Raw genomic sequence first — 27,830 nt, 5'->3', positions numbered from 1 at the left:
CGCGCGGGGCGCGGGCAGTGGCCGCGGGCACGGGGCGGACCCCTCGCCGCCCCGCCCCGCCGGCCTGGACGAGCCATGGTGGCCCCATGCGGCGGGCACAGCCGCGCTGGGCAGCGTGCGAGCCCTCCGGGAGAGGTAACGGCGGCGCGCGGGCCCGGCCGCCGCCTTTGTTCTCGCGGACAAGTTTCTCGGCGCGGGGGGGCGCGCGGTGGGCGCGGGCGGGGCGCGGGACGCGGGGTGCGGGGCGCGCGCAGGGTCTGGGGGGTGGGCGCGCGGCTTCGGCCACCGCCCGGCCGGGGGCGCGGACTTTCCCACTTGGGCCAAGTCTCGGGCCGCTCCGGGCCCCGCGGGGCTCCCCATCCACCGCGGCCCCGCGTGCGGCCGGGCAGCGGGGAGGACCTGGCCCCCACCCGAAGGGACTCAGGATCGCGGCGGGCAGGAACTTGGCGCCTCGCGGGGGCCGGGCCCGAGGGGGATCAAGAGCCGCCCCTCGACCTGCCTTGTCGGGAAGCCGCGCCCGGAGCGTGGGCCCAGCTCTGCTGCCCCCTCTGTCCGCCCTTCCCCCGCCCGTCTGTTCCCCCCACTCCTGCTGGCTGCCCCCGCCGGGCGCGGTTCGTCCCCACTCCCGCCTGCCCCTCTCCTCCGGCCCCTTAGAGGGCCGCCCAAGTGGATGGTTCGGGCCGTCCTGGAACCGCCTCCCCGCCGCCTCCTTCCCTGCTGTCCGGGCCTGAAGAGGTGGGGGGCGGCCGGAGAGGGTGCGGGCGGCTGGAGAGGGGCCTGCCCTCGCCGTGTTGGGTGGGCGCGTGCGCACGCGATGCCCACCGTGAAGACAGCTCTCTCTCTCTCTCTCTCTCTCTCTCTCTCTCTCGCTCGCTCTCTCTCGCTCTCGCTCTCTCTCGCTCTCTCTCTCTTTCTCTCTCTCCTCTTTCTTTCTTTCTTTCTTTCTTTCTTTCTTTCTTTCTTTCTCTTTCTTTCTTTCCCTTTCTTTCTTTCTTTCTTTCCCTTTCTTTCTTTCTCCCTCTTTCATTCTCTTCCTCTTCCTTCCTTCCTTCCTTCCTTCCTTCCTTCCTTCCTTCCTTCCTTCCGTCCGTCCGTCCTTCCTTTTTGCATCACACCGAGGATGCTCAGGGGTACTGGCGGATGCTGGGGTTTGAACCCAGGAGAGCCCTGTGCAAGGCAAATGCCCTACCTGCTGTACTATCACTCAGCCTTAATACCTGTTTATTTCTTTATTTTGTTGTTTTTGGACCACACCTGGTGGTGCTCAGGATTTACTCCTAACTGTATTCAGGGATCACTCCTGGCGGGACTCAGAGACCGTGTGTGGTGCTAGGGATCAAACTAGGGTCAGCAGTGTGCAAGGCAAGAGCCCCACCCACTATATTTATCACATCTACTCAAAGAAAGCCCTTTGAGGGCCTGGAGGAAGGGGAAATGCACCCCCATAACTGTCTTTAAGATTCCCTGAAGTCCTGATGCTTGAGGCTTGGCACTGCTGGGGGAAGTACCAGAGTTCCCAAGGGCTCGTGGAGATCAAGCATTTAAAAATACATCTTTTCATGGATGGGGGGCAGAGGGGCAGAGGGGGCATATCCGCTAGAATGAGATTGGAAAGGGCTGTCATTAGCACACGGACGCAGAAATGTGGGTGACTGTGGGAAGGCTCTGCTGACCAGACAGGGTCTGCCTGGCCACCACCCCCAGAGCTCCCAAGGACAGCAGGGCTGTAATTGAGGCCTGTCCCCAGACTGCTGGGGCCTGGGCACACAGGACCTGTTTATGGAACTGTGGCCCAGTGCACCCCGGGATGCAGCTGCTCTGGAAATGATTGCAGGCTACAGAACCAAAGTTTCCCAAAGGTAGATGCACCCAAGGAACAAGGACACTTTTGGTGGAAATTATATAAAAATTTGAAAGACTTTCTAAGGCGGTACGTGAGAAGAAAGGAACTTTTAAGACCTGTTAGTTGTCTTGATATGCATGATTCTCCCAAAAGGACTTTTTAAAAAAGTGACACCTAGGGAACAAGGGCAGTGTTAAATTATAAAAATTTGGAAGACTTTCTAAGGCGGTACGTGAGAAGAAAGGAACTTTTAAGACCTGTTAGTTGTCCTGATATGCATGATTCTCGCAAAAGAACTTTAAAAAAGAGTGATCTATCTGCATTTTCAATGCATATGGAAGCTCAGGTCAGGACACTCTGGAACGTTGGGAATAATTTTCTCCTCAAATGTTTTCATTAACTTTGGTAGGTGCTCACACCCCAGCTTTACTCAGTGACAGAATCTTTGAGAAGTGTGATGTGGAGGGTAAAGAGAAGGGCCTAGTTAATTATAAGGTCTGCTGGGAATAGTCTGATGTGGTTGGAGTTTTCGTTTGTCAGCTTAGCATTTAAAAACATGTTTGCTTTTGTTTAGTTTTGTTGGTTTGACTTTGTTTTGTCTTGGAGGAAGGCAGTCCTTCAAGTCCCCCCTGTGGCTGCTCTGCACCCCTGGGGAGTGGCTGTGCTGGCCCCTGCATCTGCCTGGCCAGGGGTGGTGGCCTTGGCCCAAGGGAAAGTTGGGGCAGGTCCATCCGGGCACTGTGGACAGCACTCCCAGGCTGCCCAGGACTTTCCATTAGGGCTTTGAGTGTCCGTCTTTGGCTGGGGCTGGGGGAGGAACTCTCAGGTGATTCAGAATGTTTCCTTGGGAAGACAGGAGAATGGGCTTTAAGGGTCAACAACGTCAGAGCTGGGCAGTGGTTGTGTGTCTTGAAATCAGTATTTGGGACCTCCCTGACCAGCAGTGCAGCTGTTTCCTTTTTCAGTTTGTTTATTTTGTTTTCAAGTAAAATGGCTGTAATTCACTTTTAAAAATTTAACTTTGGAATGATTGTAGTGTCACAGGAAGTTGCAGAAATAGTCAAGAGGTTCTGTATGCTCTGCCCACCCTCCCTGGTGGCATCTTTCACAACTGCAGAGCAGAGGCAGAGTTGGGAATTGGCGTCGGTTCAACCGCAGATGTTCTCTGTGTGTGTATGTGAGTGTGTGTATTTGTGAGAGTGTAGGTATTTGTGAGTATATATGTGAGTGTGTATGTATGTGTGTGTGAGTATATGTATTTCTGCGTATATATGTGTATGTGAGTGCATGTATTTGTGAGTACACATGTGTGTATGTGTATGAATGTATGTGTGTATGTACTTGTGAATTTATATGTGTGTGTATGTATTTGTGAGTATATGTGTGTAGATGTGTATGTCTGTGTATGAGTATATATTTGTGAGTATATATGTGTGTGTATATTTGTTTATGTGTGTGAGTGTATGTATTAGTATATGTGTGTATGAGTGTATGCATTTGAGTATTTGTGTATGTGTGTGAGTGTATTTGTGAGTATATGTGTATGAGTGTGTATATTTGTGAGTATATATGTATGAGTGTATGTCTGTGTCTGTGTATGTATTTGTGAGTATATGTGTATATATTTGTGTATGTATGTGAGTGTATGTATGAGCGAGTATATGTGTGTATGAGTGTATGTATTTGACTATTTGTGTGTGTGAGTACATTTGTGAGTATATGTATATGAGTGTATATACTTGTGGTATATATGTATGAGTATATGTCTGTGTCTGTGTGTGAGTGTATATATTTGTGAGTAAATGTGTGATTGTATATTTGTGTATGTGTGTAAGTGTGTGTATTTGTGAGTATGTGTACGATTGTAAATATTTGTGAATACATATGTTTGAGTGTGTGTCTATGTGAGTGTATGTATTTGTGAGTACATATGTGTGAGTGTGTGTGTCTGTGTGTCTGTGTATGTTTCTGTGCAGTTTTTCATTGTGTAACTTCCTGAAGCTATTACCAAAACTCAGATGCAGAATGACCCTGCCCTGCAGGAAATCCCTTGTGCTGCTGCAATGGTCTCCGCTCCCAGGTCCAAGACTGGGGTCCTAGTCTCCGCTCCCAGGTCCGAGACTGGGGTCCTGAAGCTGTCATCTCTACAGCTTTGAGAATGTTCCAGAAATAAAGGTGCCTGCTCCCTGGCTTGTGGAAGTTGCGTTTCGCCCATGTAGTCTGGAGGAGATGTACTCGGCTGACAAGTGTTGCTGGCTGGCCCCTGTAGTTGCAGAGTCCATGCACAGACGGACTGAGGCTTGTTTAACCATTTACCTAGCGAAGGGCCTGGGTTGTTGGGCACTTACAGTTAAAGCGCCTTTGAGTATTATATGTATGTGCAGGTTTGGGTATGCTCGTAAGTATCCTCCACTTATTTCTGGGGGAAATAAGTGCCCTGGAGTCTGATTGCCAGGCTGGATGGAACATGTGCTTCATTTTTGAAGAAAATAAAGAGCGCTTTTTCAGAATCACCCTAAATTAGTTGAGACTCAGTCGCTGTGCTGAGTGGTCTCGTTTCCCTGCCCCTCTCTAAGAGTTGCTCATTATTTCAGCTGCCCCTCTAGGTGTTTCAGCTCCTGGAGATGTGGGTTCGTATTTCCTAGTTGCCATCTGGAGATGCTCTTAGGTGAAATATCTTTTGCCTGTGTTCTAACTCGACCGTTCTTTTTTTACTATTTATTTATTTTTTGGTGTTAAACTTTGAGAGTTCTTAATATATTCAGACATGAGTTGTTTGTCACACGTGTGCTGTGCATGTGCTCAGTTTTTTTCAGTATGTGGCCTGTTTTATATCCTTTTAGCCAAATGGATGAGTGAATCATTCCACATTTCCTATTAATCAAATTCACAGACCCTTGGCCCCCTGTAACTCATGGGCTTTGTATGGAATTCAAATGATCCCACGGGTATCAGGAGTTGGAAATGCCACTTACACTCTGTGGAGTGTGGTGGAGCAATCAGACGTGCATCTGCACCTCAGCCTCACAGCCCTGAGCTTGGCCATTCCCGTTTATAGGTAAGAAAAGGAGCTCTTAGGGAACCCAGTTTCTCTGCATGTTGTTGACCCCCGGGCTGCTGGGCTCAGGCCACGCTTAGCAGTCTTGCTTCCTCTGCCTTTTCCTTTCCAGCCAGAAGGCTGCTGACTCAGGGCAGTGGTCATCCACCCGCAGTCCCTGACCAGTGCTGGTCCGCAACAAAGAAAGGCTGCAACTGTCATCCACCACTTTGCCTATAGCTGCCAGCCTGTGGACGGGCATGCAAGTGCAGCTTGAAGAGCACTTCAGCCCTGTTACGGTCTTTCTCAGTATTTTCAACAGAATTGAAGTAGTAGTACCCCCATGTACTCACTCAGCTCAGCCACTGTGAAACAAAGACTCTGACTCTCTTGATTAACTCGAATTTTTTAAAAAGTCACACATTAACATAAAGCGTTCCTGGTGTATTCCAGGAGGTACTCCAGGCAGCTAATAGGTTTCAGAAAGAGGTATCTCCTTTATGCCGTCCTCCTTGTTACATTCATCACAGCCAACATAGGCTGGCTTAAAATGCGACTCACAAAACTCCAGCTCGCCACAATTTCTTCCACAGTTTTTAGTGTCACCTGCCTGGTGCCTGCCCTACCCCTAGGCTCATATCCCCTGCCCTATCCAGAAGAGTGAGTGATGGGTGTGTGGTCCAGAAGCAACTGCGTTGACACCAGCTCTGCACTGGGGCCACACGCTCACCTCTGCCTGCACTTGTGGGCCCCCCTGTTAGAGTCTGACCTGAGGCAAGGCGACCCCTGGGGTTTGGAGCAGGGGTGCAGGCAACCAGAATGTCTGCACTGCCCCAGCCTTGTGAGGGCCAGAAAGTGTACTTCGAGGAGCAGAGCTTTGGGGGGGCTCCAAGTGTTGCCGAGTGTGGGGGATGCTGCTCTAAAGGGGAGATAGTGCTCATAGGGCGATGGTGCACCATGGGGTGGTGCTCCATAGGAGGGATGCTGCTTCATGAGGGGGATGGTGTTCCCCAGTCTCATAGTGCTCCATGATGGAGATAGTGCTCCCTAGTATCATGGAGCTCCATTGTTTGGTAGGGCTCTCTGGATTGTGCTTCCCAGTGTTAGTGCTCCACGGGGTGGTGGTGCTCCATGCTCCACTGTGTTAGTGCTCCACGGGGTGGTGGTGCTCCATGCTCCCCAGTGTTAGTGCTCCTCGGGGTGGTGGTGGTGCTCCATGCTCCACTGTGTTAGTGCTCCACAGGGTGGTGGTGCTCCATGACGCCACAGCCGGGCTGTAGTGGTGCGTGTCCCACAGTTTCTTCTCCGCGGGGCCCTAGTATTCTGTGGAGTCATTCTGTGTTCTGGGATTGAAGGCTTTTCATCTGCTCTCCTTAGTTCAGAAGTATGAAGTGTCAGCTGTCTGCATAGCGTGATAGGAAAAGATCCAGACACAGCTGACAGTAGGAAGAGTTTCTTCTTCCTTAGGTGGACAGACTGTGGGTACAGGGAGGCCAGAGATGGGTCCCGGTGACCGGCATTTCAGTCACTCAGTCCAGCCAAAGGCTTGTTTGATCATCTGTCTGAATAAAGACCTCCTAGGGGGTGCAGGCAGGGCTGGAGCGATAGCACAGCGGGTAGGGCATTCGCCTTACAAGCGGCCAACATGGCCGACCCGAGTTCGATTCCTCCGCCCCTCTCGGAGAGCCTGGCAAGCTACCGAGAGTATTCGATATGCCAGACACAGTAACAACAAAGTCTCCAATGGAGACGTTACTGGGCCCGCTCGAGCAAATCGACGATCAATGGGAGGGCCTTTACCTTTACCTTTACCTTTAGGGGGTGCAGGCAGTGTCTGGAGCTGAAACACCGGACCCAGAGCATAGGGGTGCAGTGTTCTCTACTCACGCAGAGAAGGATGAGGAAAGGGGAGGCAGGGAGGGGAAAGTTGCCTCCCACACAGGAGTGCTGGGGAGGACACTGCAGATCTGCCCAGGAGGCTCAGACCAGCAGTTACACTTGTCGGAATCTCACCTTGGACCTAAGTTCCGTCGATTCAAGAACCTATCTCCAGGGACAGAGAGGCCCTAAGGGCTCAGGACATCACCCTGCAGGCAGCCTGGGTCCCACACATTCCCTGAGCAGGAGGCAACCCTGGAGCTGGTGTGGGTGAACCTCAGTATGTGGGGCCAGAGTAGACCACGGCCCTGGCAGACCACCCATCTACTGGTCTGGTGGCCAAGAATCTCAGGATCTGCCCACCAGCCACCCCTAGAAAGGGCCGTTTGAACCCGCAGCTTGGAATGTCCCTTAATTCTGTTGGCATATATTTGTGGCAGCCTGTTCAGTGCCGATGCCCTGAGCACCTTTGGGATCATGCTCGCTGGAACCTGGAGTGCTAGTGTGAGTGGCAGACCCCTGCCTGCTGAGAATCCCCTTCCTGTGCCCACCACAAGGGTCCACAGGGGGCATGTGTAAGCACCGGGCTCAGGTGAGGGCCTGGATGGTGAGGTGCTGGTGGGGGCATCATACCAGCTGGCTAGCCTGGATGTGTACGCTGACACCGCCCCATGTGCCCCAACACTCACCTGTGCGGGCAGTAGGACTCAGGGGCCCATGTGGGATGGCAGGAGAGAGAGCACAGCGGGGAGGGCTCTTGCCTTGCACGTGGCCGAGTCGACATCCCATATTATACCGTGACACTGCCTGGGGTGATCTTGAGTGCCACCAGATGGGGCCCAAAACAAGACAAAACCAAAGAACCCATGGGATGAGAATTACTGCAAGGCCCTCTCTTCTCCCTGAAACCCTCGACCTCAGCAAGCAGTTCCTGGGAGCAGAGAAGGTCATGCTCGGGCTTGGGCCCCACCCCAGTTCCTGGCTTCCCATAGGATGGAACCCTTCGACCCTCCCCAGCTCCTTCAGCACCATTTCCAGGCGCGAGGCCTGGCTGCCCCTGCTCCCGGGGCCATGTCCTCTCCAGGGTCCATACTCGTGGACTCTGAAATGAGGCCAGAGGAGCTTCTCTGCCCAGCACAGTGGAAAGTGGTGCCAGGTGGGACCACTCCTGGTATATGGGGGCGGGGCGGGGGCGGGGCGTGGAAGGCAAGCACTTCCCAGCCCTCCCCGTCCCTCCTCTCCCTCTTCCTGGGCAGCTTCACTCCCTCTGCAGTGCTCCCTGTTGGTTTTTATGGTTTTGTCTGCTCTGCTGTTGAAATCCTTGCCTGGCCCACGTGGGTGAGGTCACCCAGAGCTGATCTTGGACGCCTGACTTACTCCGCTCGCCACAGTTTCCTCGAGCGCCTTCCGTCCGGTTCATCTTTCAATAGCTGAGTTTCCCACCTCCTCGGTCTGCCTCCCTCACGGCGCTTTGCCTCTGACAGAGCTGCAGTGTTCACTCAGGCACTCGCTCTCTGCCTGGAGGTTCTCGTGTTCCTTGGGGAGATGCCCAGAAGTGGGATTGAGGATCTTAGGTTAGTGCTATCTTTAGCTTCTCAGTTTTTCCTTCTGGGGGAGAGGTTTGGGCCACACCCAGGGGTGCTCAGGCCTTCCTCCCAGCTCAGCTGGGGGGCCCCCAGGCAGTGCTGGAGGTTGTGCCCAGATAGCCATGTGCAAGGCCAGTGCATCGCCCCCCTGCCCAGGACTCTCTCTCTAGCCCCGTCAGCTTCCCAGGTTGGCCACAGCTGTACAGCCCCACCAACTGCCCATTCCCTGTCCACTCCCCCTCTCATCACTGTGTGCTCCACCGCATGGGTGGCAGGTAGCATCTCCACCGCCCTTGAGCGAGGGATGTCCTACAGGGCTGCGAGGGGAGCAGCAGCAGAGCCAGTGAACAGGACGTTCTTGGTGCAGGAGGTGGCCCCAGCAGGAATTCAGCCGTCCCCTTCCCAACGACGAGCACTGGCCTTGGGGGAACCGTTCAATAGCCACTGAACTAGACATTTCAAGTGACCGGTTTGAAGGGATTCTGGAAAAATCTGTTGTTGTTTGTTTGGGGTCCACACCTGGCGGTGCTTGGGGGCCATTGGGGATTCCGGGAATCAAACCCAGGTCAGCTGCATTCAGGGCGAGCGCCTAGTCTGTTGTAGTATCTCTGCAGCCTCTGGAAAATGTTTTTCTTCTCAAAGGAGCTTCTCTGGGCCAAGTGCCCAGTGTGACAAGGGAGCTTTTTGCCATGGGGGAGCAAGTTTCTTTTACCCAGTCAGGAGACCTGGCGGGGTGTGCCCTGGCTGAGTGGTTAGGGGTCCGCGCTGTCTCCCACCGTTGCATGGGAGTGGGAAGCAAATCAGCCAGAGCAAGAGCCGGACCGCTGTGTGGTCATGCGGGGCTCAGGGCCGGGGGCACCCTATCCTCTGGGCCGGGGCGGGTGTTCTTGTGAACCAGAGCCGGGCACAGCCTCCCTCTGCTCCCTCCTGCTTCCACCCCCTCCTGCGGTCCCTCCAGACTGTCCCCTGACTTGGTCTGGGGGGACTTTGTGCGTCCCTCCAGTGGGGGTGTTTAGAAAGTGTCTCACTGGCCGTGGCTTTGGCCTCTGTCGTGGCAGTGGGTGGCTGGGCTGGCGATAAGTGTAAGCTGTCACTTTGGAATTTTCTGGATCAGAAGGAGCTCCGGGCCCTGGGAGCTGGGGTGAGTCACACAGGAAGCGGGGAGGGTTTCCCGGGCACTGACCCCCACTTTGCTCCCCCAGGTCCAGCCTGCTACAGCCCTAGCGATCCCGTGCTAGCTCTAGAAGATCCCGGCGCCTTCTTCCAGGTCTTCTCCGGGAGGCATGGCACGGCCGCGCTGACGGAGGCCGACGTGACGGACGTCAGGGCCAAGGCCGGTAAGTCTGGGCCGAGGCGCCTCTGCACAGGCTTTCCGCCGTGCTTGCGTCAGCCCTGCCGTGGCACTGACTGTAGGACAGTGTGTGTCAAACCTGCATGCCTCGGCAGTGCACTTCTCGCCTCTCCAGGACGTTTCATTTCTTCTCTCCTCTTTGCTTTCTTTTTGATCTCTGCGAGTAAATGGGAGGTTCCAAAGACATTCAGAGTGGTTGCTGGGAGGGACTGTGGCCTTTTTAAAGAACTTCCTGCCTGTATGTGAGGACTTCTGAGGTAAAGCCGTGAGGGGATCTGTAGGGAGAGTCCAGATTTCTGGCAAAGGAGCTCATGAAAGGGATGAAATGAAAGTTCATTGGCACGCTGGATGAGATGCCAGCTCTTCATCATCCCCCAAAGATCTTGTCTGTGGGGAACTACGTTTTGTTTGAATTTTTCTTCAGAATCGTTAATTTTGACTTGTGTTTGCTGCATCCTTTGGGGATTAGCTGCCCCGAGGGTGAGACCTTTCCCTTCTCCCCCGCCCACCCGTGTATGTGGAAGGAACAGGCAGCAGGTGCTGGCAGCCGGCGAAGGCAAGGCGTCCTCATTAGCACAGCCGTTTGGCAGCTTCTCTGTGTGGGCTTCCAAGGAGCTATGCTAAAATGTTTCATTGGGGCCAGAATGATAGGACGGGGGTAGGGCCTTTACCTTGCATGCAGCCTACCTAGGTTTGACCCCCAGCGCCCATAAGGTCTCCCATGCCCACTGCGAGTGATCCCTGAGCGCAGAGCCAGGAGTAAGCCCTGAGCACTGCTAGGGGTGACCCAAAACAAAAACAAAACAAAGGTTTTTTGGGAGTTTCTTTTGGGAGGGAGAGCAGTTGAGTCACACCCAGTGTGGCTTTAAGAGCTGAGTGTGTGTGTGTGTATAGTGTGATTGTCTGTGTGGTGTTACAAGTGTATGTATGTTTGAGTGCTGTGGTGACTGAGTATGTGTGGTGCGTGTGTGCTTGTGTGTGTGTGAGTATGTGGTGATGGAATATATGTGGTGTGAGTGTGGTATGTATGAGTGGTGACTCTGAGTATTGAGTATATGCAGTGTGTGTGTGGTATGCATGTGTAGTGACTATGAATATGTGTGGTGTGTGTGGTATGTTTGAGTGTGTGTGGTGATTGTGGTGTATATCTGTGTGGGGTGGATGTAGGGTGGTATGTGTGAATGTGTGTGGTGACTGTGTGGTGACTGAGTGTATGTGACTGAGTATGTGTGGTGATTGTGTGTGTGGTGATTGTGTGGTGACTCTGTGGTGATGACTGTGACTGTGGTGACTGTGACTGTGGTGACTGTGTGTATGGTGACTGTGTGTGACTGTGTGAGTAGTGACTGTGCGTAGTGACTGTGTGTGTGGTGACTGAGTGTATGTGGTGGCTGTGTGTGATGACTGTGGTTTATATGTATATGTGAGTGTGGATGTGTGTAGTGTGGGTGTGAGTACATGCGTGTTGGTTTGGTACGAGTGCTACTGTGTCTTGTTACTAAAGAGTGTTACTTGTTACTCAGGCACAGCTTGGGGATCGAACAAAACTCTTCCCTTGGGCTTTAATTCTACAGAGGAAGTGACAGAATTCGTGTGACAAAGCAGCCGCCAGAGGCCGGGCCCAGGAGGCATTATTTCTGTCTTGAAGTTAGGGCAGCCTAGGGTGCTCCTGCAGCGAGGGTGTGCGCTGCACTGGCTGGGGCCTGTGTGTACCACCTGCCACGTTGCTGTCATTAGTGCCCCCAACCGTGAGGGGTGCAGCCTGGGCGACAGCGAAGACTTTCGCAGGGAAGGATGTTCGGATGGGGCATATGCATACATGCAGGACGTGGTGTTGAGCCCAGCACTGTGGGGCCTGGTGATGTCCTGCACTGTGTCTAGCCCCAGTTCTGGGCTCTGACATCGCGCTTTTCAGCTGGCTGGCCAAGATCCCCTGGGGACATGCAGACCAGGTGAGGCAGGTGGGGAAAAGGCCCCAAGAGGCAGGGCGGAGCCAGGAAGGGGAGCAGGACCCAGTGGGGGCGGGGGAAATGTGCGTTGTGCCATGTCACCCGATGTGGGGTTGCTCAGGTCATGGCCCTGGGGTCTCAGCGCTGACCAGAGCTGAGGATCAGGTATGGCACTGCAGGACGGGGGGTGGGGGGGGCGGAGGGGCGGAGGGCGCAGCCAGCAGGCATGAGTGTGTCCGATGCAGCTTCTTTTTGCTTGGTTTTGGGGTCAGTTTGTCCTTACTGAGAAGTTGGCCGGGGATGTGCGGCTATCACACAGGGAAGGGGTCAGAGGTGGGAACAGAGGGACGGGGGCGGCCGGTGACCTCCCCACCTCTCTTCCAGGCGAGGACCCTCTGTGTAACCCCCGCTCCGGGAGCTTCCCGAGGGTCTCAGAGGTGGAGATGAGAGGGTCGGAGGACGCGGCCCCTGGAACCGTGTTGCAGCGGCTGATCCAGGAGCAGCTGCGCTATGGGCCCCCGACTGAGACCATGAGCCTGCTGGCCCTCCAGCAGCAGGCCACGGGCAGCGCAGGGCCGGCCCGCCCTCCCGGCTTCCCTTCCACAGAGAACCTCGCCCCGGAAGACCCACCAATGGTCCACCAGTCGGCGCGCCAGGAACCGCAGGGCCAGGAGCACCAGGTGGACGGCGCGGCCATGGAGAAGCAGGCGCGACCCGTGCCGCCGCCCGGCGAGGATCTGCCCACGTACGAGGAGGCCAAGGCGCAGTCCCAGCTCTTCCGGCCGCCGCAGGGCTACTACCGGGCGGGTGGCGGGCAGCCGGCACGCTCCGAGGGCCGACCGTCGGTCAGCCGCGCCCACAGCGGCCAGGCGCTCAAGGATGAGGCACTGAGGGAGCTGAAGCAGGGCCACGTCCGCTCCCTCAGCGAGCGCATCATGCAGATGTCCCTGGAGCGCGGTGGCCCCGGGAAGGCGCCCCCGGCCCCGCCCGCCGGCAAGGACCCCCGGGGCCCGCCCCCTGAGTACCCCTTCAAGAGCAAGCCCGCGATGGCCGCCGTGGGCAAGCCCCAGGAGCTGGGCCTGCTCTGCCCTGAGCACGCGGGCATGCTGCCGGAGCTGCTCAAGCCCTACCCGGCGCCCCAGCCTGTGAGGACCGAGGTGGCCGTCCTGCGCTACCAGCCACCCCCGGAGTACGGGGTCACCAGGTGAGGCTGCAGCTGGGGGTCCCTCCCGTGGGTACAGAACTGAGTCAGCGAGCGAGGAGCCTCCCTGTCTGGGGCAGACTGCAGGGCGGAGGGAGGAAGGGAGTGAGGCTGGAGCTGGGCTGGGGGCCCCAGGGAACTGCCCCCACCCCCAGCAGTGCTCCCACCTACCTGCTGACCCGCGCCTGTCCCTCCTCCCACTGCTGGGGTTGTCCCAGGACCTCCCGGCATCTTCTGTCTTGTCATGATGGCAGTTTAGGGGGACCTGCAGGGAGCTGGGGGTGTCATGTCTCTCCCAGATGAGTGAGTGTCCCCGTGGGTGAGGCCTGGGGGTGTTGAGGGGGTGGCCGAGGCATGGACCAGGGAGAGCCCAGGTCTGGCCGGCTTCCAGATGCTCCCAGGGCCTGGAGATGCACCATCACTAACGGGGTCTCGAGGGAAAGGATGGGACTCCGTGAGATCCTGCTTGTCGGTGCGGTGCAGGGGGACTCACCTGTCCTGTACAGGGAGCTGAAGGAGCCACACTGCAGTGTGCCCTGCCCTCGGGACTGCTGGGGCCCCGGTGGGACCCCACATACAGTGTCCAAGGCTGCTCCCTCAGTGCTCAGAGTCCCTCCAGCTCTGCGCTCGGGGCCCACTCCTGGCAATGCTCGGTGACCCTGTGGTGCTGGGTGCAAACCTGTCCTCTCTGGCCAGGGCTCCTGTTGGTTTTGGTTTTTGTGTCACACCCAGCAGTGCTCAGGTCTTGCTTCTGGTGGGGCTTGGGGACAGCCCCAGGAAGGTAGGCCTGTCTCTGAAGAGGAGGCAACAGCCCCACCACGCCCTCTGTCTTTTTTGGTAACAGTCACTCTTGTGGATTCTCGCACTCGCCTCTGAGGGTTTGGTTCGGCCTCCAGAGTTGGTTGGAAATCAAAATTCCCATGGGGGCATTGTACTTGATGCCCAGACATGGCCGCCCATGGATGTGACAGGGACACAGAGGTCAGCCCTTCGGGGAGCCTCGGCCAGGTTCCCTGGGACATGGACCATCACAGCCTGGTTGCGGTGTGGTGGCCAGCTGGGCTGTCCTGGGAGCCCAAAAGTCTTCTCTGCTGCTGGGCTCTGGATGTCCCCCAGCTGTGTCCCCTCTTGCCCCCGGCCCCGCTGTCCCCTCTCACCATGGCCCCAGTGTCATGTGGAGAGAAATTGGGTGGGGTGTCAGGGCAACGCCTGGGCTGCCCCCTCTGACCCCACCCGAGCCGACTGAGCTGCCCGGGCTGGCCCTTCCTTTCGTGGCTGTCCAGCTGCAGGGAGCAGGCAGCTGCTCGCTCCTGCGACACTCGTCATGAAGGAGCACACGGCATGGGCAGCGCCTTCCTAAGGGTGTGTGTGATGGCTGACCCCTGCAGGGGCACCTTAGGACTCGGGTGGAGGCACCTGCTGTGCACAAGTGAGGCGGAGGGCACAGGCCTCTGTGCATGGACCCTCCTCCCTCAGGGCCCCCCAGGCCCCTCCTCTCACTGGGCAGGAGTGGGGGGTGGAGGGAACCCTCAAGGCCCGTCCCACAGCTGCTGTTGCCTTGGATCCCGCTCCCCATCCCAACCAGAGTCTGTCAGCGACATTCCGTGGGGGCAGTGATGGTGCAGGGAGAGGCCCTCAGACCACGGCAGCCTCATCTGTAAAGTGCTGGGCTGGAGGGGCTCTACCTGGTGGTCTGGTCGCTGAGTGGGAGACGCAGGAGAAAGGACTATGCTGCAGTTCACAGGCTTCTAACAGCGAAGCTGACTGGCCTCTTATGCAGTGGAAGGGCGACTCTCATGTGGGACGCCCACCCAGCGAGGCCTGGCCCTACACATGAGCTCCAGAGTCAGAACTCAGCTCCACCAGATTCGAAGCTGGATTTTACTTGACTGAGCTGAGTGCTAACTCTCCTGAGAAACACAGGGTCTCCAGGGGTGGCCACATGAGCTCACTCCCAGGACAGACACAGTTCAACTGGGCTGCAGCATGTGTGACTGCCATCCTGTCCTCATGGTGGCCACTTTGACCAGCTGTGCCACAGTGTGAGTGACCACCACCCCCATCCTCACAGTGGCCACATGGCCACCTGTGAAGCAGTTGTGAGTGACCGCCATGCCGTCCCCACGGTGGCCATTTATGCCAGTTGTGATGCAGCTGTGAGTGGTCTCCATCCCCATCCTCTGAGTGACCATTTGGAGCACCTTGTGACACAGCTATTAAGTGACCACTATCCTGTTCTCACAGTGGCCTCTTGGATCAGCTGTGGCACAGCCATCAGTGACCGCCGTCCCTGTCTCTTGGACTGTGGTCTTCTGGGTTGAGTCTGTGTGCACCAGGACGAGTCTTACTGGGAGGTCCAGTGGGTCCTTGTGGTTTGGGGAGAGATAGTTTGGGGGGTTTTGTTCTCATTTTCCACTCTGTTCTGAATTGTACAGTCTCTGAGCCTCTTTCCCCCTGACTTGTTTGTGCTGATTTGTCTGAGATTGTTCCTGAATGACCGTGACGTGCTTATTGCTGAAGCTTCAGGGACACAGCACATGCGCACATAGCACAGTGGGAATCTGTGCCCTGTTTCTGAGATCATCCTGCTGGTGCTCAGGGCCCCTCCCAGAGGTGCTGAGGATTGAAGCGAAGGCGAAGGGGCTCCCGTGCCCACAGTGTGTGCTCAACCCCCGAGCTGCCTCCCTGGTCCCTTTTGCATTATTTCGTGCTGAGTACTTATTTGCTGTGTCTGCTTGCATCCATTCAGCCGCTGCCTTGCTTGCAGCCTGCAGTGCTCGGCAGGAGGCCTGACCCCTTTAGATGGGGTGGAGTGTGCTGTGGACCCCGCCGGGGCCCTGGAAACACCACACGTCTGGGCCGTGCAGCGGTGTGACCAGAGCATGTTCTGGAGACGGGGGCTCTGGTCTGCCGGGAGGACCATGAGCCTTTGGAGTGGGCAGTGGGGGGCCAGAGACCCTGTGGCAGGTCAGCCATTTACCTTGCATGTGGTCCCCCCTGGTTTGGGTCCTGGCGCTGCCAGGAATCACTCCTGAATGCAGAGCCAAGGTAAGCTCAGCCTGCAGGGTCTGACCTGCTTCCCCAGAGTAAACAAGGCTGTGATGCTTGCGCTGAGCGGAGTTGCAGTCTGTGAGAATCCGACACATGGCACGCGTGGCCCTGTCGTCTAAGAATCCAGCACATGGCTGTGTGTGGCCTTGTCGTCTGTGAGGATCTGGCACATGGCATATGTGGCCCTGTTGTCTATGAGAATACAGCTCGTGGCTATGCATACTAGCTGCAGGAGGGGCGAGGATGGGACTCCTCAAGGCAGAGGCTGGAGGCATAAGTGGGGTGGGGCCCATTTGTGGCTCCTGACCCCATGTACTGGCCTCCCGCACCTCAGAGAGGAGAGTCCTTACACCTCTCGTGGTGCTATCTGGGCCGCCTCAGTTAGCTCCCACGCTGGACTTCTGAGCAGGAGTCCCCCTACCCCAGTTTCCGGTGAAGGCAGGTTAAGGCACTTGCTGACCACTGGCTGACTGCCAGAGGGGTATTTCAGGTGCCTGTGCCCCTGCCCACCTGCCCTGCCCTTGGCAGGAGACACGCGGCTTCTTGGTAGTGGACACTTTCTGCATCGCTGGGCGCCACACCTGTCTCTCCCCAGGAGGGTGCTGGAAGCAGGGACGTCCATCCTGCCAGAGGGGTGAGGGCGCCACCCCGCCCTGGCGGTGCCCATTGACTGGGCCGTGCCACCCACGTGCCCAACCTGAGTGCTGTTCTCTGTCCTTGCAGCCGCCCGTGCCAGCTGCCTTTCCCGGCCACGGTCCCACCGCACAGCCCTGTGCCCTCCCAGGCCTCTGTGGTCAGTGGGCCTCTGCACTCAGTCTCCCTGCCGCTGCCACTGCCCGTGGCCCTGGCAGCCCTGCCCCCGCCGCTGCCAGCCGCCTCCCCGGGTCCGCAGCTGGGCCCTGACGCCCTGGCCATCGTGGAGCGGGCCCAGCAGATGGTGGAGATCCTGACCAAGGAGAACCGGGCGCTGCAGCAGGAGCTCCAGGCCCACTGCGACAGCTCCGAGAAGCTGCACAAGGTACTGGCTGGTGAGGCGGGCAGGGGCCGAGTTTCAGGAGAAGGTGCCCAGCGGTGGCACTGCTGAGAGGAGCGGAGACTGCAGCCACGGGACCGGGACGCACAGCCACGTGGGCCACGGAAATGTGCGTTGGCCCAAGACCAGCCCTGCTGAGGGGCTGGGGTGGCTCTGGGGTGCTGAGGACTGGCAGGAAATGGCCCACCCCCATGTGTGCCCGGGGGTCAACCCAGTAGGGTGTCTGTGCCCGGGAGACAGGCTGGCTGGGCACTGGCTCATAGCCCTCCCGAGGGGTGTAGGGACTGGGCAGGTGAGAGCGTGAGAAGCACGGAGTATGGGCCGTGCCCTCGCCTCTGCTTCCAGCTGCCGCCAGCAGTGATGGAGACTTCCTGTTTGCAGATACTTCCCAGGGTGCTTCCCAACAGTAGTCAGTTACTCTCGCGCCTGCCACGAGCCTGGTGGGATGAGACACGCCCTGCTGCGCCTCGGCTCCCTCTGAGTTGCTATGAGCTGTGTCTCCAGGCCTCCCGCTCCAGTCCTCAGCTCAGGCAGGGTCGCCTGCCTTTACTCCACTTCCTGTTGATTCCTTAAAAGACGTTTTCTGCCGTACAGAAAACCAGCCCGGAGGGCTGGAGAGAGAGAATGTGGAGAGGGTGCTGGCCTTGTTTGCACACGCCTGACCCAGGCTCGGTCCCCTGGGCACCACCTGGAGCGACCCCTGAGTGCAGAGCCAAGACTCACCCCCCGGGCATCGCCGATGGGGCCCTAACTAAAAGCAAAGTCCCACCTTGTGAACACAGAGTTGCCCAGCGGGGTGTGTCCTGCTGGGGACGCCTGCCCGTGGCCATGCTTCTGCGGGAGCCTGAGACCACCACTGCGGGGGTGTTGCTCCCGACCCTAACTTCCATGCGGATGTCTGCGGTGTTGGCGTGCCAGGAGCTCGCTCTTTGCCAGAGTCCTGGTGTGGGGGCTTCCCAGTCCCCACTCAGACACCCATTTATTTCAGTTTGAGAAAGAGCTCCAGAGGATTTCCGAGGCCTACGAGAGCCTGGTCAGGTCCAGCAGCAAGCGCGAGTCTCTAGACAAGGCCATGAGGGACAAGCTCGAAGGCGAGATCCGGCGGCTGCACGACTTCAACCGAGACCTCCGAGGCATGTGGCTCATCCTCGGGGGCTGCTTTGGGCCCTACCCAGCCCTCCTGGTGTGGTGTGGGTCTCGCTGACCATCCCCTCTCCTGCGCAGATCGCCTGGAGACCGCCAACAGGCAGCTGTCCGGCCTGGGGCATGATGGCCTACAGGAGAGAGCAGCGGAGGGTCTCTACGCGTCGCAGAGTGAGTCCTGCTGCTGACCTGACCCACTGCCCGACCCACTGCCCAGCCCACTACACAGCCCACTGCCTGGCCCCACACTGCTCATCCCATACTGCCCGCCCCACTGCCCATTCCACTGCCCGACCTCACACTGCACATCCCATACTGCCCGGCCTCACACTGCCCACTTCATTCACACTGCCTGGCCCCACTGCCCGGCCCACTGTCCGGCCCACTACCCACCCCACTGCCCGGCCCCACACTACCCGGGCCCTGCTGCCTGTCCCTTTGCTGCCTCGGAAAGGCCCCTGTTGGCTGCAGGGGTCTAGGTCAGCTCTGTTTTGGTAGCTGGCACATCTGCTGCCCGGCCTCGAGATAAGGGTGGTCCCAGCATCCTTCCTCGCTCCCCTTTCTGTGCACAGTCTCCATGACCCCCAGGGGAAGCCTCCACGGCTGCAGGCCTGAGGCTCACGCCTCCTCTCTGAAGAGGAAGCGGCTGGGACTGGGGCTTCCCAGTCCTGCCATACTCTCCGCTGGACATTACCAGCTGCATCAACCTTCCTTGCACTGGGGCTCCATCCCCATGCGGTGCTCCTTCCAACAGTCCAGGGACCCTTCCTGGGCCTCAAGGTCTGTGCGGAGAGTATTTCCTTGTCACCAGAGGCAGATCGTATCATCCAACAGTTTTGAGAGACTATTGACCAGGATCTAGATGTTTGCAAGGAATATGTGTGTGGGGTCTGAATATCAGAATTGGACTGATCAGTGAGGGGTCACACATTGGAATCAGGCTCACCAGTGAGGGCTTTTACATTGGAATCAGGCTGTTTCAGGCTGCTAAGGAGACTGGTTCACTTGGGCCTCCCCATTTGGGGTCTTTATTTACGACCCAGAACCCAGGCCTGCCAGCCCTGCTCAGCTGTGGCAGAGTCATTTGCTCTGCTCCCGTGAGGGCACGTGCCACCCAGCATCATAGGCTGCCCACCTGGGCCACGAGCTTTGTCCGGCAGTGCCTGTGATGTAGAATAACCTCTTCTGTGGTATGATTTGGTGCTTACTGGCAGGGGAGAGCTCAGGGATCCTGTTACTGTTATTTTACATGGAGAAGTAATGGGACCTCCTCAGATTCAAGGCGCATAGGAACATTCTGCAGGGCCCAGACAGTGGGCAGAAGCCAGCGTTTCTTAACCAAGGGCCATATGACCCCCTGTGGGCCCCCAGAGTATCCCATAGAAAATCACGTGTAATTGGAGACCCAGCGTGAGACAGGGGTGCTGTGAGATGGGGCCACGCTTGGCAAAACTGAGAAGCACAGATACTCCGTGCATGTAAGGAGCTGTTCACGAAAGCACCCAGGCCCCAGACTGCGCCTCGCCCATCCTTGATGCATTTCAGAATACTGACGGGGGCTTCTCGAGGTGGCTCCTCCCAGGGGACCCTCGTCTGGACTCTCCCTGCTCTTTAAATGTCCCAGCAGCATGAGGGAGCACTGGGAGAGACACTAACCTGGACCCTGTAGCCTGGCCCCCGTCCTGCTAAGACGTTCTATGTCTGCTCATGGCCCAGGCCAGCAGCTGGAAAGCCTCTGGCCACCAACTGCACTCCCACCCCTAAGGAACACTACAGAGCCCCAGATGGTGTGAACTATCAGCACATGGATGAGGGGTTATAAGCGTTAGTACTCAGGTGGGGATGGTGCTGAGTGTCAGTACTCAGGTGGGGGTGAGTGTGAGCGTCAGTACTCAGGTGGAGGTGGGGGTGAGCTGTCAGTACTCAGGTGGGGGTGAGTGTGAGCATGATTACTCAGGTGGGGGTGAGGGTGAGCATCAGTACTTGTGTGGGAGTGAGTTCGAGCATCAGTACTCAGATGGGCGTGGAGTGTGAGCGTCAGTAACTCGGGTGGGGGTGAATGTGAGCATCAGTACTCAGGTGAGGGGTGATTGGGAGTGTCAGTACTCGGGTATGAGTGGGTGTGAGCATCAGTACTCAGGTGGGGGTGGGGGTGAGTATACTCAGGTGGAGTTCAATGTGAACTATCAGTACACGGTGAGAGGGTGAGCATTAGTACCCAGGCGTGGTGGACATGAACTGTCAGTACACAAGGTACTGGGTGGGGTGACTCTTGGTGCTAGCCACTCTCTCCGCCCAGGGAGCTATGGTGATGCAAACAGTAGCTGAGATGCCCAGGTGTGGGGACTGTCTGGAGCCAGGGCCTCGCAGCTTGTAATGGAGACATGTCCTTCCCCATGAGCTAGGAGGGACAGAGGCTTCGAGTGGTTGAAGCTGTCCCAGTCTTCCAGGGGAAGATGGGTGCTGGGATTCTTGTGTATGTGTGTACAAATGTGCGTGTGTATCTGAGTTGTGCCCATGAGTGTGTGTGCCCATGAGTTTGTGTGTGCATGCATACATGCCGTGTCTCTGGGCTGAGGAGGACCGGGTGACAGGCCAGGCTGTGGCACAGGTAGGCTCAGAGAGCAGTGTCTGGAATGGCCAGGGGTCAGCCTCCCGCCGACGGGCACCCCTACAGACTTTGCCGTCCTGGCCCTTCTCTGGTGTTGGTGCTGGCCCTGAGCTAGTGGGGCTCATGAGGAAGCCCAACAGTTTCCCACTGCCCATCCAGGCCCCGTGCCAGCCGGCAGGTTCACTGCAAGTGTGAGAACCAGTGGCCTGGCGTCCTTTTGGGTCGTTTCATCCTGTCCTGAGCCACCTAAATGGACTGTTGGGACCGGCTGCATGGCCTTGGCTTGGGGAATGGTCCAGGGAGTGCTGGGGGTTCTGTGGCCCCAGGGCCCTCCTGCGTGTGCCACAGGCGCCCGTCACTGGGCAAGAGGACAGCAGCTTCCCTGAACCCTGAGCATTGGCCAATTGCCCTGCTGAGCAGGACCCTGCCCCCCGCCCCCCCTCCCTCTGTCTGATGGGGCTCTTCACTGGCTGGATCTCAGGCCTGTGAGCAAGGGGCATGAGGCCCAGGGGGGACATGTGAGAGCTCAGGGGGACGCGTAGGCCCGGGGGCACTGAGGGGGGGACGCACAGGGTGCCCACCGTCTCTGAGCCTTCAGCAGGACCGGGACACTCCCTCACTGCGCAGCCCGCCAAGCTAACCACACGCCCCTTGTTTCTGTCCTGGCTGGCAGCCCCAGGCCTGGGCTCTCCAAAGCAAGGCTTGTCCTTCACTCCCTTCCAGATAGAGAATTCTTGAAGGAAAAGGAGAAGTTGGAAATGGAGCTGGCGGCAGTGCGGACTGCGAGTGAGGACCACCGGAGGCACATTGAGATCCTGGAGCAGGCACTGAGCAATGCCCAGGGCAGGGTCATAAAGCTGGAGGAGGAGGTAAGGCGGGGAAGGCAGGTGCCTGTGGACACGCAGCTGGCCTGGACACGGGCATGTGCTCAGCAGAAAGCTGTCGAAGACAGGAGGCAGGGCCAGGGCCGCTGTGCCCCAGCCAGGCAGCAGACGAAGCCCAGGGGAACCTACTTCTCAGCTCCAGCTGCCCACCCCTGTGCCCAGCTCCCAGCCCAGGGCATCTTGCTGGTCCCACTGAGACTCGTGAATCGAGGAACACACCCCAGAATGACCTGGGACGCGGGGGTGGGAGGCCAGTGGCCTCTGGAGTCCCCGTGGGACTCTGTCAGCAGGTGTGGAATGGAGAGAAGAGGTGGTTTCTCCAGCCTTTCGCTCAAGTGCAGGCCGTGAGTGCTTGACAGGGCCAGGACGGGGCCCAGGCTGTGGCTGGCCCTCCAGGCAGACTGAGGGTCAAAGGCGGCTCTGTTGTAGAACTCGCCAGAAACTAGCTCCTGGTGATGCTGCCAGCTGGGCACCGCTAGGCACCATAGGTGGCTCCTGTGCCCCTCCTGGGGTCCAAGCCCTCGTTCCAGCCAGGGTCTCCGCCACCTGCTGCAGAGCGGCCTGAGATTATGGGCACCGGTGGCCTGCAGAGGGGGGTGGGCGGGCCTGTTCCTGTGCTCACGCCTGCCCACGTTCCCTCCTCTCCTACCTATCCCTGCCCACCCTCACTCACAGGCCTGGGTGACTGAGGCTGCTCATCACACTCTAGGCCCAGGCACCGACCCACATATGCACATGCGCGCGCACACACACACAAACACACACACAGACACACGTACACATACAGACACCCACAGACACACAGTGCCTGTCGTTCTAGTTCCTGCACACACACACAGACACCCACAGACACACATGCCCACACACACAGTGCCTGTTGTTCTAGTTCCTGCGCGCGCCCACACACACACACACACACACACACACACACACACAGTGTCTGTCGTTTTAGCCCTTGCACATACGTGTGTTTGCCAGACAAATCCTGCCCTACAATGGCTGTGGTGAGGTTCTACATGACAGATTTTGCTGGAGCCACAGCAGCGTGCCTGAGCGGCTACATGGAACCAGAGCTGACCCAGGACTCCTCCATGGCCTTGGGAACCGTCTTCCCAGCCCACTTACAACTTTATTGCTCGATTTTCCCCTTCAGCATAGAAGCAGCATTTCCTCGTCCCCCATGGCCTTCTGTCCACCCTACTTCCCTCCTTGTGGCCTGTAGTGAACAGCGTGGCCCAGCGGTGGGCTCGGACAGCTAGCAGCTGCCCAGGCCTTGGTTTCTGAACCCTCTGGCATCCTGTCCAGCTTCCAGCACCTCTTCTCTGACCATGCCCTTGCCCTTGACGCAGCTGCGGGAGAAGCAGGCGTACGTGGAGAAGGTGGAGAACCTGCAGCAGGCCCTGTACCAGCTGCAGGCGGCCTGCGAGAAGCGCGAGCAGATGGAGCAGAGGCTGCGCACCTGGCTGGAGCGGGAGCTGGATGCACTGAGGGCCCAGCAGGTGGGGCAGGGTCGGGGCCCGCAGCGGGGCGGGGTGTGGGTTTCAGCAGGTGAGGGCAGTCCTGGGAGCTAGCAGGGGAGGGTGAGGTGGGGTCCCAGCAGGCGAGAGCGAAGCATGGAGTCTCAGCAGGGGAGGGGTGAGGTGTAGGGGTGGCCCAGGGACAGAAGGAAGCTGTCCCTTCAGGGAGGGTGGGCTGGAGTGGGGCTTACAGCTGGACCCTTCACTCGGGAGAAAGGGCATGCCCGTGTGGACAAGGCGCTGGAGGTGTGCAGAAGTGTAGGCACAGCCCATAAGGACAGAGCTTGTGTTAGTTTGAGTCAGTGCGTATGAATGTGGGAGTGTGTGCATCTGAGTTACTGTTAGTGCGTGTAAATGAGTAAGAGTGTGTTGGTGTGTGAATGTGTTAGTGTGCGTGAGTGTGTGAATGTATGTGAGAGTTTGTGAGTGTGCAAATGTGTGTTCATCTGAGTTACTGTTACTGTCAATGTCACTGTCCTCCCGTTGTTCATCGATTTGCTCGAGCGGGCCCAGTAACATTGTGAGACTTGTTACTGTGTTTGGCATATCGAATACGTCACGGGGAGCTTGCCAGGCTTTGCCGTGCGGGCGAGATACTCTCGGTAGCTTGCCGGGCTCTCCAAGAGGGGCAGAGGAATCGAACTCGGGTCAGCCGTGTCGGCCGCGTGAAAGGCAAACACCTTACCCGTTGTGCTATCGCTCCAGCTCAAGTTACTGTTAATGTGTGTAAATGAGCGTGTTAGTGGGTGACTATGTTAGTGCGTGTGAGTCAGTGTGTTGTGAATGTGCAAATGTGTGTGTTTAAGTTACTCTGTAGTGTGTACAAGTGTGTGTGTTAGTGTGTGAATGTGTTAGTACATGTGAGTCTGTGTGTGTGTGTGTGTGTGTGTGTGTGTGTGTGTGTGTGTGTGTGGACATGGCCGAGAGCTGAAGGCTGTCTCTGAGGCAGACGCTGCCCTGCCCTGGAGGCTGTAAGATCAGTGGGGTCAAGGAGCCAGCATGGGTGACGTGAATTGGATGATCATCTTTGATCCGGGAGGGAACAGGCCCCAGAGGAGGCTTCTCTGGGCTTAGCTGACCTTGTGCCTGGAGTATTCTCAGCCATTGCTTCACCCACCCATAGCGGGCTCCTCGCAGGCCGTCCTGGACCCTGTGAGGCTGAGGCTGACAGCGCTGCCCTGTGCAAGCTCTCTGCCTGTCGGCATGTGCCCACACTCTGCAGAGGGGCCCGGACTCTTCAAGAGATGCTCACCCGTGTGGGCGGTGGCTGCTGAGGCATGTGGTGCCTTTTCTGTCCCCATGTGGGGTAGGACAGTGGTGCTGTGTAGTCGGGGTCACCCTGCTGGCCTTCCTCCCTCTTTGGGTCACCTGTGTGCAGTGTTGGGGGTCGGGGTGCAGTGTCTGACCAGATTGGCACTTGGGAAGCCCAGACTCAGGAGATGCTGGGGCCTCTGGTACTTCTGCAGAAACATGGGGCAGGCCAGCGGGCAGGCGGACCCGAGCCCAACGCACCAGCCCTCCTGGAGCTGCTGCGCGAGAAGGAGGAGCGGATCCTGGCGCTGGAGGCCGATAAGACGCGGTGGGAGCAGAAGTACCTGGAGGAAAGCACCATCCGCCACTTCGCCATGAACGCGGCAGCCAGCGCTGCGGCTGAGAGGTGAGGCCTGGACTGCAGGTGGCCCAGAAGGGTTTGCCCCGGGGTCCCGTCTTTCGGGGAGACCTCAGAGATGTTATTCCTCCAGTTCCAGCCCAAAAGAACTCAGGGTGTTCCTTGTGGCAGGGTTGGGGACACGGGCCAGGACACTCACCTGGAATGCTGCGACTGCATTGTTCTGGGTGCCCGTCCTTGGTCACGAGCCTGAGGGCTCCTCTTGAGGGGCCACATGTCCCACACTCCTGTGGCCCTAGAATAGCAAAGTGCAGAGAGCAGATGGTCGAGAGGGACTGTGAAAGACAGGCACTGTGGAGTCTGTGGGAGACGGGCCCTGTGGAGTCTGGGAGACGGGCCCTGTGGACCCTCAGACAGGGTCTCTGTTGCTCCATGTCTTTCCTGGAGATGACCAGCCCAAGTCCTCCTTGGGAAAGGACTTAGTGCCAGAGCTGGTACCAGGGAAGGCCCTAACCTCACATAGCTGACAGCTCTTGCATCCCCACCACCTGCCTCCTGAGCACTGCTGGGAACAGCCCCTAAGCACAGAGCTGGGAGTTACCCCAAGCCTCCATAATAAAGGGAAACGAGAGGGACTGGGAGTCTCAGTGCTGCCTGTGTGTGATTGCCTCAGGGACACGACGCTCATCCGCCACTCCCGGGCTGGCAGCTACGGCGAGGGCTCGCTGGAGGCCCACGGCTGGCAGGAGGAGGAGGAGGTGGTGCAGGCAGCTCGGCGCTGCCAGGACATGGAGTTCACGTAAGGCACAGCCGCATTTGGGAGTGACCTGACGTGCTTAGGGCTATACCCCCAGAGGCTGGCCTGTGCCCGCCCATGGGGCTGCGCCAAGTCTGGATTGGAAGGTGGACACTGAGCTCAGGGTGCCATTTCTGGGCGCTGAACTCCCGCCCTCCTGGACATCATGCCTGGGGTTGCTCAGGTGTCAGTGGGAGACTTTTGGTCAGCCTGGGCCTGCAGAGGCGACCTTTGGGGGGCAGGAAGGGTGAAAGCAGGCCCAGAACCAGCACCGCCTTGGCCGGCTGCCCTTGGGTGGGAGAGAGCTCAAGCCTCTCCTGAGTCTGGGGGGAGGGCTATCCACTGCTTAAATGCCCCTAGAAAATGGGCAGATGCTCTGCTGAGGCTTCAGAGCGCCGAGGGGCTCTGCTGAGGGGCCAGAGCGGGAGCTGCCACCTCTGAGGTGCCCTGCCCGCCCTGACCCTCCTCTGTCCCGGAGCAGCATCAAGAACCTGCACGCCAAGATCATCGAGAAGGATGCCATGATCAAGGTGCTGCAGCAGCGTGCCCGCAAGGAGGCCGGCAAGCCCGACAGCGCCAGCCTGCGGCCCGCCCGCTCTGTGCCGTCCATCGCCGCGGCCGCGGGTGCGCACTCACGCCAGACCTCCCTGACCAGCAGCCAGCCAGCCGAGGAGAAGAGGGAGGAGAAGCCGTGGAAGGGCAGCATAGGTGGGTTCACGGGTGGGGCGGGCAGGGCGGGGCTGGCCCAGCCTTGGTCCCGGACACCGAGGAGGCCGCTCATCTTGGCTGCTGCACTGTGAGCCACATGTGGCCCCAATGCCCCTTCCTCCTGTCTGCAGGGAAGGTGCTGGGAGGACAGCCGGCTGGGGACTCCATGCCACCGACAGTCACTTGGCCCTTGGGCAGTATGTGGAGATTCGCCCTATGCTCTTAGAGCTGGGCCTTCCTGGGGGAGATGAGGGCCAGGGTCAGAGGTGGGAGGGGGCACGAAGGCCGCCTGCAGGTCGTCCCCAAGGCCCCAGTGCCCTGCACGCTACCCTTACCCTCCTGGGCATCTCCTGGACTCCAGGGACCAGAGATCCTCTGGAGGTTCCTGTGGGTCTTCTAGGAGGGCTGAGCTGGGGCAGGGCCCTCCAAGGCCCAGTCAGAACACCCCCAGTGTCTGAGTTGGGCTGAAAGTGTCTGGAGCCATGGGAGGGGCCTAGAGGGTGGGCCCACTTTGGCTCTGTGAGAACCTGGCCTGCAGGAGGACTTGCGTTTTCCGCTCGGACCCCTGGGCTCCCCGCGCGTGGCCATGCAGCGCCCACATCACCGCAGTCTGTCTGACCCTGGCCACCGGCCACAGCTCTCTGGGGACAGCTGCCAGGGGACCGAGCCCGAGCCCGCACCCCACAGCGGCTGTGCTCTACACGAAAGAACCTCTCTTGCCCCCAGGGCTACTGCTGGGGAAGGAGACCCAGGACCCCACCTGCAGCCCACCGCTGCCCGCCCCCACTGCTCCCACCATGCCTGCCAGCAGTGCCCACGCCAAGACGGGCAGCAGAGACAGTGGCACGCAGACCGACCGAGGCTCAGAGCTCTTCTGGCCCCACGCGGCCTCGCTGCCCAGCCGCGGCCGGTTGAGCGCAACTCCGGCCCACAGCCCGGTCCTGAAGCACCCCACAGCCAAAGGTACTGACTTGTGGGGGTTCCCGGCACTGTGAGTGCTTGGGCAGAGCATGGGGAGACTCCAGGGCCCAGAGGCCCTCAGGGATTCCCCCCACTCGTGAGTGGGGCCCTCTGGGCGGGGCGGTCTTGGCATTACTCCTCAGAGTGGTCCTGAGTGGGATTGGGGTGACTTCTGTGAGCGTGGGCACGTGGGGAGAGTGGGGGGGAGCCGCCACCCTGGGCCTGAGCGTAGGGTCCGACAGGGCCAGACCTGGCCGCTGATGTCCCCCTTCTTTGGCAGAGAACTGTCCCAGCCATGGGAAGTCGCCGGAGCACAAAGGCCGGGCCGGCTGCCTGCTGCACAAGGCCGAGCTCCCTGACGCCGAGATCATGGAAGTCCTCATCTAGCCAGAGACGGCCCCGAGGCCAGCGAGGAGGCTGCTGGGAGCTGGACAGCCGGGTGACTCGAGCCGCGCGTGCTCAGAGGGGTCCGGCTGGGGGAAGGACAGAGTTGCGTTCTTTCTTTTTCTTCTTTGGTCCTTTTGTTCATGTTGTTTGGGTATTGGGCCGCTTGGAAACACGCGGTGCCAGGATGGAACTCAGGGCCTCCACGTGCCAGCCCTGCACTCAGCCCTCTGCCCTTGGGGGCTCTGCCACCTGAGCTGGGGGTCTTCACTGCCGGCCCATCTTGGGC

At 58.5% G+C, this 27,830-nt stretch overlaps 1 protein-coding gene across 2 annotated transcripts; it reads left to right on the top strand.

Annotated features, from left to right (window-relative positions):
* AMOTL1 (angiomotin like 1) lies at positions 1 to 27,617 on the top strand. Of its 2 annotated transcripts, none has more exons than XM_056115222.1 (13): positions 1 to 135; positions 9,547 to 9,681; positions 12,029 to 12,848; positions 16,620 to 16,914; positions 17,918 to 18,062; positions 18,154 to 18,243; positions 21,407 to 21,552; positions 22,917 to 23,066; positions 24,551 to 24,741; positions 25,367 to 25,492; positions 25,971 to 26,197; positions 26,924 to 27,160; positions 27,438 to 27,617. In XM_056115222.1, exons 1-13 carry the CDS (start codon positions 87 to 89, stop codon positions 27,542 to 27,544), a joined length of 2,718 nt encoding a protein of 905 aa, XP_055971197.1. In that variant the 5' UTR covers positions 1 to 86; the 3' UTR covers positions 27,545 to 27,617. The 2 variants fall into 2 exon arrangements, with proteins under 2 accessions (XP_055971197.1, XP_055971195.1); XM_056115220.1 differs by having other exon boundaries at positions 26,906 to 27,160.
* The last annotated feature ends 213 nt before the right edge of the window (positions 27,618 to 27,830 follow it).

The sequence above is a fragment of the Sorex fumeus genome, unplaced genomic scaffold (genome assembly GCF_029834395.1).
Source record: "Sorex fumeus unplaced genomic scaffold, SorFum_2.1 ptg000028l, whole genome shotgun sequence".
Taxonomy (NCBI): domain Eukaryota; kingdom Metazoa; phylum Chordata; class Mammalia; order Eulipotyphla; family Soricidae; genus Sorex; species Sorex fumeus.
Note: the sequence above shows the minus strand (reverse complement) of the source record. Positions and strands in the feature narration are given on the sequence as shown.

Bases quoted from the DNA above. Each gene is read 5' to 3' on its own strand.
- AMOTL1 (XM_056115220.1), top strand. From the start codon at position 87: ATGCGGCGGGCACAGCCGCGCTGGGCAGCGTGCGAGCCCTCCGGGAGA. The intron at 9,682-12,028 runs GTAAGTCTGGGC...CCTCTCTTCCAG, and splicing joins GGACGTCAGGGCCAAGGCCG to GCGAGGACCCTCTGTGTAAC. The intron at 25,493-25,970 runs GTAAGGCACAGC...GTCCCGGAGCAG, and splicing joins TGCCAGGACATGGAGTTCAC to CATCAAGAACCTGCACGCCA.